Below are 13,498 nucleotides of genomic sequence, written 5' to 3' on the forward strand. Positions count from 1 at the left end.
CCCTTTAAAAAAGGGAAAACGTTGGCAGCTATGCTTGAGGGTTTCCCACTTGGGGCATCTGCTCAACAGGCAGGAGGCTGGACTGAGTGGCCAAAGCAAACAGCCCCTCGGCTTTGGTCTGCTCGAAGCACACCTGACTGACTTCCCTTGCCCCTTTCCCGACCGCTCTGTTGTAACATTGCCATCTTTATTTGTACGCTGCTTTTTCCCCTGGCAGACACCCCAGGCGGCTTACAGGCGCCTCATCCCCACCGCTTACCAAGCTGCCTCCCTCCCATAGCTGTCAACCGTCCCTTATTCGGCGGGAAACTCCCTTATCCCAGCGCTGTGTCCCGCTGCTGTCCCTTATTGATGATGTCCCTTAAATTTCCCAGGTTTCATGCTTGCCCGGCTCGGGAGGGAAGTAGCAGCTCCGCCGTGTCTCTGTCTCTCCTTTTCCCCCCTCAGGGGCACGTCTTGAGGAGACGGGTGGCGGCGGGTGGACAGGCAGCCCCTCTCTTGCGAGACTTCTGCCGTGCTGCCAGGGGAAGCCGGAGGCGGCAGTGGCAGCGGTGGACTGAGGGAGGAGGAAGAGGAGATGGGGAGGGATGCAGAAGGGCGGCGCTTCAGCGGCCGCCGCGGCGCCACAACCACCTCATGCCAGGCTTGCGGGCGGTCATGGGCGAGAGTCTCTCAGGCAGGGAAGGGCCAATGAAACTCCTTGCGCCAGGACGATGGCAGCCCCCACATGCTGTCTAGCATCTCCTCCAACCAGTGCAGAATCTTAATGTAGTGATTTCCCCCTCTGCATGCCTTTCATAACTCTATTTTTATAAATCATTTGTCCATCCATCGTTCAAATTTTTACTACAAGTTTTCTGTCAATCCTACCAATGTATGTAACTCTTTACAATAGCTTTTCAAATAAATTATAAACTTTCCCCCTTCTTTATTAAAGAGGTCCTCTTCTGCCTGTAAGCTTTGCCATCTCGACGTCGTTCATCGGTTTTGTCTGCCCCTCTTCTTTGGTCGGCGTTGTAGACCCTTAGGATCATCTAGTCCAACCCTCTGCAAAACACAGTCAGTTGCAGCCAAAGCAGCATGGCTCCATCAGTGCCGGATTTCTGTATAAACTAAGCCAAAATCTCTTATTTTGGCTGCTGATCCCTTATTTTCGAGGCTGCTGGTCCCTTATTTTCAAATCTGTAAATTGACAGCTGTGCTCCCTCCCCGCGACCCGCCTGCTTTCGGCTGCTCCCTCCGGCCGCTTCCCAACCCAGCCCCGCGCTGCTGCAGCAGGGAGTTCCAAGGCTCCTTTCCCCGGGAGGGGACGCCACGGAGAAGCCGACGGCCGGAGGGAAGCCGGAGGGCAGCAGCGGAACCCGAGCTCCGGGGGCGCCGCGTTCCATCCGGGCCTTTAAACCCACCGGAACGGAAGTGGGCCGGAGCATTTTCCCCCACGAACCCGGAAGTTCCCTTTCGCCTTCCGGCCAGCTCCGCTGTGTGGGCCGTGGCGCAGCGGCAGCCGCGGGTGCGAGGCAGGCAGCCATGGTGCTCCTCACCGTCATCGCGCGGGTGGCCGACGGGCTTCCTCTGGCCGCCTCCATGCAGGAAGACGAGCAGGTGAGCGGCGGGCGGGCCAAGCCAGGCCTCCACCTCCTGCTCCCGGGACTCCGGGCGCGGCTACTCGGAAGCAGGAGCCCTGCGCGATCCTGGCTCCAAAGGCGCCGCCTCCGTCGGTCCGCTGGAGATGTCGGCCTCGGGGCTCCCCGCCAGGCCTGCCGGGGAGGTCCGCGGTTGCTGAGCGGGCCCGGCCGAGAATGGCCCTCTTCCCACCCCCCACCGCAAGAGAGAGCCCCCATCTAAGAGATGAGGCAGCAGGGACAGCCTTCCTTCCTTCTTTTGCTCTGAATATTTTGCTTTCTTAGAAGAACACATTGTGGGGGCTGGGAATCCTGAGCTGAAATTTCGGGGGTCCAGCTGGGTGCCTTTTCTGTTGTTGTATAGAGGAAACAGTCTAGTAGGAGCAGCAGAAGGGGGAGCATTTGGGTTTGGTCTAGTTCCTATTGGCTCAGTGACTGACACTTTGCTCTGAGCAAAGGCCAGTGCGCTGTCAGCCTGCTGGAGCTTTGCATTAAAGATTTGTGTTGTTTTGTAGTCTGGTAGAGACCTGCAGCAGTACCAGAGCCAAGCCAAACAGCTGTTCCGGAAGCTCAATGAACAGTCTCCCACCAGGTGCACCTTGGAAGCAGGAGCCATGACTTTTCAGTAAGTACAACAAAAACTCAATCGGAAGTTGTAGACCATATGCTGGATTAGGGGTTGCTAAAGAGGATGATTGCTTCGTGTCTTTAGGGAAAATTTGGGAAAGATGGAAGTTGGTTTGCTGTCAAGCTAACATCAGACCTGTTGTATCTTCTTTTGTAGTTACATCATTGAGAGAGGGGTGTGTTACCTGGTGTTGTGTGAAGCCGCCTTCCCCAAAAAGCTGGCCTTTGCATACCTGGAAGATTTGCACTCAGAATTCGATGAGCAGCATGGAAAGAAGGTCCCAACAGTGTCCAGGCCCTATTCTTTCATTGAGTTTGGTGAGGTTCTTCCCCTTCCTCATCAGGCAAAGGCCTTCCTGCAAAGTCCCTTTGGTAGTCCTGATGGCGGCGTCTCCTTCTGCCATCCCTAGTTCTCCCTCCTGGAAAGTTTCTTGCATTAGCACGGTCCTTTAAAAAATAATAATTGCTGTCCTCTAAAAAGACCCCAGAGACTGGATCCTCCCAGAAGCTTTACAGAATATCAGGTCAGATTATGTAAATATCCCTTTCCTTCACACAAATACAGTGGACTCTGACATTCTTTGTTCTTGGGTGATCTGTGTCATCTCTTATAAACACTCTTGTACTTAGGACCAGTGAGAGTTTCTGAATGCTTGCCACCATGGTTGCTCAACCTTGATAGGAAAATTATGGACTATTATTGCATGTGATGCTGCAACCATCATTAAGTTGCACACCTATGTTACACAAAAACACCTATTTAGCAATAGGTCAATGTGAGTTCCAATTTTATAAGTATCTCAGTGCACAGGGAGAGTAGATTTAACCCTTCCCAACTGTTGCCACAGTGAGAATTCCCATCCCACCCTATTATTAGCTTTAGAAGAAAATGCTCTAAAGCATGCCAATGGAGCTAACAGTCTTGGGGAGCCAATTTTCATTAGGACCATGATTGTGGAGACAAGGTTAAACCTCCCCTCCACTGAATGCTACAATGAAAATTGCCACCATAAAGGATAATTGGTGGAAAACCAAGACTGACCACATGTGTGGAACTGATAAATAAAAGACATAAATTAGCTGTTGGACACTGAAGGGAAGAGAGACTAATTCATGAGCAGCTACCTCTTGTTTCAGATACTTATATCCAGAAAACCAAGAAACTATATATTGACAGTCGTGCAAGAAGAAACCTTGGCTCCATCAACACAGAGTTGCAGGATGTACAGAGAATCATGGTAGCCAACATTGAAGAAGTTCTACAACGAGGCGAAGCACTTTCAGGTACGGTGACTATTGGGTGCACAAGCTGCTCTGCCTTTTTCTAGGATGATCAGATGCAATTGTAGCCTATGCAGTAGGAACGGGGGAAGCGGTGGCAAGCTGCTTTGTGCAATATAACACACCCTGTCTGCACATGCGCTTTCCCTACGTTAAGATATTCAACAGATGCTTTATTATGGGGGCCCACACCATTGGAATTGCAGTAAGTGGCTATTTTCTCTGAGATTGAATGTGTTCCAGCTCTGATGTCGCTTTGATGTCATGTCATAAATATTCAAATAACTGTTTTTATGTAATTCCCCCTCCCCATTTTGTGGCTTGCCCTGTGATTTTTTGGTAAAGGGTGGGACATAAATAAAATAAATGAGAACACTTTTTAATATATCCAGGCTTCATAAATGTTTGTTTATACATGTATTTACTCATGATTTTATGCTGCTCTTACATATTTTTTTTCCTGCTTCTACAGCATTGTCTGTATATGTTAACTGCTTTTATTCTGATTTGCTTTGCTTTATTAAGTCCCCTGGAAACTTGCTTGAAGTGTGTAGTAGAATACCAGGAATAATTTCTATCATGTCGTGCACCATAGCAAGCATGACAATTTCCAGCCTTGGCCAGGCAAAAACCTGTTGACCCCTGTTCCCCAAAACTCTGTTAGTGGTGCTCCAGCAGTCATCTCTGCTCTGATTTCTCATCTCCATCCCCATTCAACAAATCTTTATTCTTCTCCTTAGAATTAAAGCACCCTACAGCTTTGTCCTGTACAATGACATGTTGTGCCCTATGATCTTCCCCAAACTTCACTGCACTCTTATAGCATCTTAACGTATCCTACTCTTTTCTGTTCTCTCACGATCCCTTGTACCTTGAGCTCTCCCCCATAACACCTGGGTGTTACTACTTATTTCTTTTTCTTTAAATCATAGAATCATAGAATTGGAAGGGACCCTGAGGGTCATCTAGTCCACCCCCCTGCAGTTCAGGAATATCAGCTAAAACATCCATGACAGATGGCCATCCAACATCTGCTTAAAAACATCCAGTGAAGGAGAGTCCCCCACCCTCCGAGGTGGGTTCCACTGGCAAACAGCTCTTACCATGAGAAAGCTCTTCCTGATGTTTAGTCAGAATCTCCTTTCTTGTTCAGGACCTACCCTTTTGAGCAGGAGAAAACAAGCTTGCTCCATCTTCCATGTGGCAGTTCTTTAGTTATTTGAAAATGGCTATCCTGTCTCCTCAGTCTCCTCTTTTGCAGGCTAAATCTACCCAGCTCCCTCAACCATTCTTCATAAGGCTTGGTTTCCAAATCCTTCGGCATATTGATCATCCCTTATTCCCAGTTAAATTAGGCCTAAATATATGTATCTTTTTTTCTTTCTTTCTTTCCATGTTAACCATTGCATATCCCATTCTTCATCTTTTTTTTTCTTTTGTTCATCATGCTTAATTTATAAGTTCCTCAGAACAGAGATCTGCCTTTTCTGATTTTGCCCTAAAGCCAAAGCAGGCAGAATGTCCATCTCAATTGTATGTTGAACAAGCTGGCTTGTTTATGGTAAGTATCTTCATAACTCGTTGCTTCAGCAATGGAACCTGGCCTGGAACCATGCCTAACTTGGCAGTGGTTGCAGTAGCCACCCATCACTTGGGCAAATGGTATAGCGCCTTTTCTTCTCTGTGATGGAGCTCCACCTCTGTAGCTTCTGCTTCTCCACCTCTGTAGCTTTTGCTTCATACTTTTCAAAATTTCTTGCTTCCTCTTTTATTTGAGCAGCAATTGAGCAGTTCAGATGTGAACTTATGCAGTTTGCCATTACGTGTCCCACCCCAGACCCAAAATGTGGGAGGTACATTATTGTAGAATTCAGGGCAACTGTTCTTCCACTTGCTGTGCCCATAATATGTGTGTCCAGCTTCTCTTTAATGGAGAAGTGGGGCTTACTTCCAAGGGCACAGGAAAAGAAGGGGCTTGGTGGTGGCAGCAGCAGGGGAGGCAGTGAGCAGGTGATGAGTTATTGGCAGTAGTTGGATCTTGGTATATAAATATTTGGGGCATGTATCCCACAGAATACAAGAAATGAAAGTCTGTGAGGTGGGGTTATTTGCAAGTAGCTTCAGAAAGGGTAGGGGAGCAGCCTGATGTCCTCAAAAATGGCAGATGCTCAGGCTGTTATATAGGCAGACATCCATTGATTCAGAAAAAAAACTTGACTGGTTTATTCAGAGGGTTGCATTGCAGAGAAAGAATGCAGTTTTGCATGCTTCTGACATGAGTTTAGGATGCACAGTTTGCATTCAGTTTACACGTTAAAAATGATACACTCCGAACAGTGACTAACAGTATTAGCCATTGCTTGGGACACTTTTGAGTGAGAAACATACACATCACATATTGACCAAATCTTTGCTGTAACACAGTTCAAAAGTTGTAGGGGAAGATGGTTTCGCTCAGTCCTCATTCATCCTGCCCATAGCAGCTTCTGGATCCATGACTTCCCAGGCAGTGCCTCAGTTTCTCAGCTAGTACTTCCACCACCTTATCGCCGCAACGTCAGAGTTCTAGAAACCAAGGAGAAGTTTTTAATAAACTCTTGCTTGGGTCCTAACATACATTAACCTATGGGAATAAATGGAAGGGCAGTTTCCTTCCCATTCCCCACTTGCAGCTGAAAACCTTTGCAGAAAGTGGGGTGGGAGCATCCTTCAAATCAATAGAGGAAGGATGGGAGAAGACACATCCCTTTTGTGAGCTTCCTTTACTTAGAATCCAAACCTGACTATGGGCATGCCCCCCCCCCAATGTCCCCTCCTTCGTTCTTCAGAAGAGTCCCACATCCCTCCAGAGAGACTTTTCAGATGATGGGCGGCTGCTGGAATAAATGTAAGCCACTTTTTCTAACGAAAAGCAAACTTTTTGATTAACAGCAGATAATAGACACTGGGTGCTTGACAGAAACTCTCATCCTCCTGTAATTTTTCCAACAAGGAAAATGAAAACGTCTGCTCTTAGGTCAGACTGAAGTCAGCAGATTCGGGCCTTTAATTTGAAACATATCATGAATATATGGCAATGCGATATAAATCCATAACTGCACACCTACCCATACTAATGTGTATTATTAATTATTTGTTCTTTTGAAACAGCTTTGGATTCCAAGGCAAACAATCTGTCCAGTTTGTCGAAGAAATATCGCCAGGATGCAAAATATTTGAACATGCGTTCCACCTATGCCAAGCTCGCGGCTGTCGCTGTGTTCTTTATCATGTTGATTGTCTATGTGAGGTTCTGGTGGCTTTGAGAGGTTTCCAGGCACCAAAGAGGGACAGCTAGTAACCCAGCAGATGCATAGTTGCAAGATGCCAAGATCACCGGAATGTACATTAGAAGTCCCCAATGGGATGACTGTATAGTGAGAATTGCTGCTACTTTCCGGTGAATCTTAATTCCCAAATGTCAAAGCTTTCTGGATTTTCTTTTGCACTTAGAAGACATGAAATTTGTCCATCCCACTAGCAGCACGATTTCCATCCCTAATGTGAGAGGGAAGTCCTGAGTTGGCTTATCAGGCTGATTGACAGCTTTCGCGTTGATGCTGCAGTAGACGCCCCCCTCTCCCTGTAAATGATCCCAGCCCTCATAGTAAAGGGACTCTAATGAACATTCCTGGTGCTAGTAATATTTTCTTAAGGGTCTGGATCTTGCTACTTGTGCAGAAATTCCTGTTTAAAGGCTGAGTCTTTACTGTACTTTCGACATACTGACATTAATTTCTTAAACAGATAGGAAATTCTGCTTCAGTAGACTTCATTATTGTTAGATATATTGAATCATTACACCATTGATTTAGAAAGTAGATAAGAAATTCTGTTTCAGCAGACATCATTAAGTGCTAAGTATAATGTTGAAATAGTTGTCACAGAATTAAATTACAAGCACGTAATTCATTTTCATTTCAGATAAATCTATGTTTTTAAAACCAACAGCAAGTTCCACATTCTCTGCATATTTTACAGGGAGGGGCTTGGCGTCTCCTGCTTGTTGGGTTTTTCCTCTCTCCCGCAAATGTCACTATTTCTTTTGCTTTGTGCAGTCTGTAAGACAACCTACTATTTGGATCTCGTGGCACACGAAAGGGCTGAAGAAGAGCAGGTCTCTTCCTGAATTCTTGACAGTCTGTGCTTTGAAAAATTAAGCTCCTTTGTCCGTCTCTTCTTCACAGTATCTTTGTCTATTTCCCACTTCTGTATAGCAAACCTGTGGAGCAGAAACTGTTAGTGTCCTGAACTCTGGTATCTGTGTCTGAGGACTGCTGACTCTCAGAGGGATGCTATCATGCAGTGTGAAAAGTATTTTCAGATGTGTCTTAAGAGCGAATCTCTAATAAGGAGGTAGTAGAACTAATCTCCCATGTGTTCTCAGGCAGCCTGTCTGAGTATTTGCAAGGGGAAGAGAAAAGGAGTTGAAGAGCAGAACACCACATACTATGTTTCCATCAGAGATAATGAAAAGAAAATTGGTTTTATTTATTTCAATTGGCAAGCGCATTATTACAGCTCTCTCTTAAAAATAAAAGGTGAATTCACAGCATTTTATCGAACAATTTTTAATTTGAAGTTTTGAAGCTCAAGCAGATATATATAACCACCTTTTTTGATACTTAGTAGTTTGGTAGCTCATGGGAATGTTGTAGTGGACATTAGGTTGTATCCAGCTAAAGTAATTACATGACTGAAGCAATGGAATTCGCCCTCCCTGCTCCATCCCCAAACCTGCTCCAGGCCATGTGTGTCTGTGTGTATGTATGTGGATTGATTGATTGATTGATTGATTGACTGCGTACATGCATGCATGCAGAGGGAGAATAGAGGGGGGGATTCCATTGTATGAGTAGAATGAATTCCATTCATGCAATGACTTTGTTGGGAACAAGCCAAAGTGTCCTGGGATATCCTTGCTGACAAGCTGGTAAAATGTAATTTGAATAATACCACTGTTAGATGGATCTTCAGCTTTTTAAAACGAATTCCCAAACATCCCTCATTCAAGACTGCATCAGTGGAAGAAAAATCTCAAGTAGCGTGTCATAGGACTCTGCCTTTGGCCCTGTGCTGTTCAACATCTTTATAAAGGACTTGGATGAATAGACGGGATGCTTAGTTCCCTATGCTACATTTTCACTGAGAAGCCCCATCTGCCTCTCATTTCACTCTACGACACAGTGCAGTAACCACTTTCTTGACAGTTGGACCCACTGTTGGTCTGGTCCACTCAATCTGCCGACGCCTGTCTTTGCATGCAGGGGAAGTCCCTAAGTCACTGAGGGTTTGAGACCCATCGGCTACCCTCACCTGCTTTAGATAGCCAGTCGAAGCTGTTCCCAAGGTGTGGCCGCTGTTGCATGCTGACAGCCTCTAGGAGCCACAGGTGAGAGGTGAGTGCAGGGTAGGGACCAAAGGTGGCCAAACTACCCGAGAGGAAGCACAACGTGTCTTGCACCAGAGGTACTAACCCTTCCCTAACCCCCATACCTGGGAAGCTCACCCATCTAGGAGAAGGCAAACTGGTACTAAACCTCTTCTGGCTATACACATTTGTGAGAGGATTTGGGAGTAAAAATCCGTACCAGCTGCCTGGTGGGACATATTTGGAAGAAGAACAAGCCCTACACAAATCTGGAATGGAGTCCCTAAGACCAGGGGTCAGCAAACTTTTTCTACCAGCAAGCCAGCTTACTGTCCGTCAAATCTTCTGGCGGGCCAGAATGCACACAGGCACATGTGCACACACACACTGGCAGAGGGGGGCTTCTCTCTCCCCCTCCTGCTTTCCTACTTCCTGGCAGCAGTTGGGAGCTGATGGCGGTGGCAGCGCCTCTCGTTTCATGGCTGCGATGCCAAGGCTGCAGAGGAAATTCAGTGTGCCTTCAGATTGGCCAGTGTAGCTGCCCGCCCAGAGGCTTCCGCAGCCTCAGATTGGCTGCGGGAGCTTCCTGGAGCCGATCCGAAGCCGCACCGGGTTTTCTCAGCGCGTGGGCATCGAGGCTTTGGATTGGCCAGTGTCGCCACCTGCCCAGAGGCATCCGCTGCTTCGGATTGGTTGTGGGATCTTCCTGGAGCCAATCCAAAGCAGCCTGTGCACCTGTCTCAGAATTCAGTCCCCATGCAGCGAGATGTCGCCATGCCAATTCAGCACAGGGACTGACTGGGCAGGTGGCAGGGTCCTTGGGCCTTATCCGGCCCACGGACCTTAGTTTGCCGACCCCAGCTCTAAGATGGTTGGATGGTACATTGTATGCCGCCTTCCAATAGCTCTGGCAACCAAGCCAGCACCAGGTGTCTTGCTCCGTTTTCCTTTTGTCCACATTAGTTTTGTTTAAAAATTGTTTTATTTTGGCAAAGTAATAATAATAAATAAATAAGAATAAAAATGGGCACCGTACTCCTGAGACCATTCCATTGTAACTATCCAACTTCCCAATATTTCAACACCTCTTGGCGATGGTTTGACCCCTTCCCATTTTAACAGTACAAATTCTACAAACACCTTCCATATCTCCTCAAAATAATTTCTCCTGCATGTTCCCCATCTTGCCTTAATAGCACATGTTAATTAATAGCTATATCCCAGGCCTCTGTATACCATTTTTTTATTTTGTATTCACCTTGCCCCTTCCACTTCCTAGCTATAATAATTCGCGCAGCTGTCAATAAATTTGTGAGCAAGTCTTTCATAGTTTGCAAACCCTCCACACCATTATAAATTGATGATAATGCTACCTCTGGACTTTTGGTCAGCTTTAACCCAGTGATTTCTGTTATCTCCTTAAACACTCTTTGCCCTCCAAAATTGTACATATTTACACCCCCACCACATGTGAACATAATTCCCTGTTTCCTGGCATCCCCTCCAACATAACACTGAATATTCCTTGTTTATTTGATTTAATCTGACTGGTATTAAATACCACCTCCAAACTAATGTATAATTTTCTTTTATCCTAATAGACAACATTTTCAAAGGGCGTTTCTTCCACATTTCCCCCCAGATTTGACTATTTATCTGCTATTTATGTTGCTACCCTTTTCATAATCGACTCCAGCCCTTTAACGTTAATAATAATAATAATTTACTTATACCCCACCCATCTGTCTGGGTTTCCCCAGCTACTCTGGACGGCTCTCAATCAAATATTAAAAACACAATACAGCATTAAACATTAAAAACTTCCCTAAACAGGGCTGCCTTCAGATGTCTTTTAAAAGAAGGATAGTTGCTTATTGCCTTGACATCTGCTGCGAGGGTGTTCCACAGGATAGGTGCCACTACCAAGAAGGCCCTCTGCCTGGTTCCCTGTAACCTCACTTCTTGCAGTGAGGGAACCGCCAGAAGGCCCTCGGAGCTGGACCTCAGTGTCCGGGCAGAACAATGGGATGGAGATGTTCCTTCAGGTATACAGGACCACAGCCATTTAGGGCTTTAAAAGTCAGCACCAACACTTTGAATTGTGCTCGGAAACGTACTGGGTTGAAATCCTTATTTCATTATCCATGAGTTGAATGCAGTTCTTAATTTCTGGTTTCATGTCTTATGATACTTATCTAACCTGATACCTATCTCATTCAATCCCACCCCTACCAATTTCTCTCTCCCCCCCCCCATTTTTTCTGAGGCATTTCACCTCTCCCATTGTCCTAATGGGGGGGGGGGAAGGAGAGGCTCCTCTTATCACTGGAGCCACAGTAGAACTTCTCCCATTATATTTGTTCGGTCTTCACACACACAAGGAAAACCAAGGGGGTATATTGAGGAGGTCCAGCAACCATCCAAGTACAAAGGGTGTGGTCTTTGCATTACAGTGGTACCTCAGGTTACATACACTTCAGGTTACATATGCTTCAGATTACAGACTCTGCTAACCCAGAAATAGTACCTCGGGTTAAGAACTTTGCTTCAGAATGAGAACAGAAAACGTACAGCAGCGGCATGGTGGCAGCGAGAGGCCCCATTAGCTAAAGTGGTGCTTCAGGTTAGGAACAGTTTCAGGTTAAGAACGGATTAAGTACTTAACCCGAGGTACCACTGTATTTTGTATATTGTGTGCTGTGGGGAATCATAGAACCAATTTGAAATATACTTTAAATCTCCCTTTACAAACGAAAAACGACACGCACACGAGGCAGTGAGTCATCGAGGCAGAAGTACATCATTTGAATATATTTGCGCCGGAGGATGCAAAACAAGACTTAGACGGAACTGGAGATATAAGCCATATCTAGGATCTAGATCTTATATAGAGATATAAACCGTAACTAGGCAATTCCACGGCAGCACTCTCTGCCGCTGATGCCTCCCAACCTCTAAATCTAGACGAGAACTCACAGAGGAACACAGTTCTCGTCTAGGTTTAGAAACGTCTGCAGTGGAATCCCAAACCCCGCTCCCCCAGAAAGACTGCTTGGTCTTGGGGGGCTAAGTTGGAAGAAGGAAAAAGGCTCTGCTAGAGCGCCAGCAAAGTTCCTGCCGGAGGAGCCCCTGGACGGGGCGTCCGCGACCCTTCAGCCCGAGGAGCGGCAGGGCAGCGCCTCAACTGGCCCCCGACGGCGGCGGGGCGCCTTCTCTGCGGCGGCCGCGCCAGCGCCTCCCCTCGGAGCGGGACCTCGCCCTCCTCGGCGGGGCGGCGCCTCTTGTGCCTGCGCGCAGCCCCGCGACTTCTGCTCGGCTCCTCGGCGCAGCCATGCCGTCCTACTCGGTGACGGTGGCGACGGGCAGCCAGTGGTTCGCGGGCACCGACGACTACGTCTACCTGAGCCTGGTGGGCTCGGGCGGCACGAGCGAGAGGCACCTGCTCGACAAGCCCTTCTACGACGACTTCGAGCGCGGAGCGGTGAGTGAGGGACGGGACGGGGCGGGTGGCGCGCTTCGGCAGCCCGCGCTCTGCTCAGGCTCAGAAACCCGCTCGCTTCTCCCGCTGCAGAGCTGCCTGAGAGCCTTCCTTCCACAGAGAGGCATCGAGACGGGGGGCTTCTCCCCCCGCGCTGTTTCTCCCCGTCTAGCAAGCGGGTTCCCCATTTTGTGGCTTCCTACTGACAATGGAAACTTCTGCCCGCTTCTCTTTTACGCCCGTCCTGCATGCCTCGCATCCATCCACCTCTCCGGGGCTCCGTTTGGTCCCAGCGCAGCATCTTGGACGTGGCGGGCGGCGCTGGCACAAACCAGAGCAGAGCCGTCTTTTCCTATTGGGCTTACTGGTGCATTGCACCAGGGCGCTGGCCTCTCAGGGGTGCTCCAGGGAGTGAGGGGTCTGCGCAGCTTTGCCAGCGGCCTCCCTTTTCCCTGCAAGCCCACCAGCTGTGCCCCATCCATAGCTGTCAACTTTCAGATTTGAAAATAAGGGATCAGCAGTCTCTAAAATAAGGGATCAGCAACCTCACCTGTCCCTGGGACTGTCTACGGGATATCTAACAATCCGGGATAGCAGTGGGAAGCAATGGGAAACGGTGCTGAAATAAGGGTAAAGGGACCCCTGACCATTAGGTCCAGTCGTGGCCGACTCTGGGGTTGCAGCGCTCATCTCGCTTCATTGGCCGAGGGAGCCGGCATTTGTCCGCAGACAACTTTTCTGAGTCATGTGGCCAGCACGACTAAGCCGCTTCTGGCAAACCAAAGCAGTACACGGAAACACCGTTTACCTTTCTGCCAGAGTGGTACCTATTTATCTACTTGCACTTTGACGTGCTTTCGAACTGCTAGGTTGGCAGGAGCAGGGACTGAGCAATGGGATCTCACCCCGTCGCGGGGATTCGAACCGCCAACCTTCTGATCAGCACGTCCTAGGCTCAGTGGTTTAACCCACAGCGCCACCCACACAATTTCCCACAAAAAAAGGGAAGGTTGACAGCTATGGCCCCATCAACCATAGGGCTAGCAGGCATGCGGCTTCCTTCCCAAGCCTCCACGGAGG

At 47.9% G+C, this 13,498-nt stretch overlaps 2 protein-coding genes across 2 annotated transcripts in view; both read left to right on the forward strand.

The window, feature by feature from the left end:
- Positions 1-1,442: 1,442 nt before the first annotated feature.
- SEC22B (SEC22 homolog B, vesicle trafficking protein) lies at positions 1,443-8,124 on the forward strand. The gene is made up of 5 exons (XM_081919292.1): positions 1,443-1,602; positions 2,138-2,247; positions 2,407-2,567; positions 3,387-3,533; positions 6,681-8,124. The coding sequence occupies exons 1-5, from the start codon at positions 1,528-1,530 to the stop codon at positions 6,833-6,835; spliced, it is 648 nt and encodes a 215-aa protein (XP_081775418.1). The 5' UTR covers positions 1,443-1,527; the 3' UTR covers positions 6,836-8,124.
- A 4,117-nt stretch (positions 8,125-12,241) lies between these two features.
- ALOX5 (arachidonate 5-lipoxygenase) overlaps positions 12,242-13,498 on the forward strand; it is a 38,590-nt gene continuing 37,333 nt past the window's right edge. Inside the window, exon 1 of the mRNA XM_081917821.1 lies at positions 12,242-12,421. Within this exon, the coding sequence (XP_081773947.1) occupies positions 12,272-12,421 (150 nt within the window). The 5' untranslated portion in view covers positions 12,242-12,271. The remainder of the gene's footprint in view (positions 12,422-13,498) is intronic.

The sequence above is a fragment of the Podarcis melisellensis genome (genome assembly GCF_964234715.1).
Source record: "Podarcis melisellensis genome assembly, chromosome: 7".
Classification (NCBI taxonomy): Eukaryota; Metazoa; Chordata; class Lepidosauria; order Squamata; family Lacertidae; genus Podarcis; species Podarcis melisellensis.

Excerpts from the sequence above, each read along its gene's own strand:
- SEC22B (XM_081919292.1), top strand. The coding sequence starts at position 1,528 with ATGGTGCTCCTCACCGTCATCGCGCGGGTGGCCGACGGGCTTCCTCTG. Across the intron at positions 1,603-2,137 it reads CCATGCAGGAAGACGAGCAG|TCTGGTAGAGACCTGCAGCA; the intron begins GTGAGCGGCGGG and ends GTTGTTTTGTAG. Across the intron at positions 2,248-2,406 it reads GCAGGAGCCATGACTTTTCA|TTACATCATTGAGAGAGGGG; the intron begins GTAAGTACAACA and ends CTTCTTTTGTAG.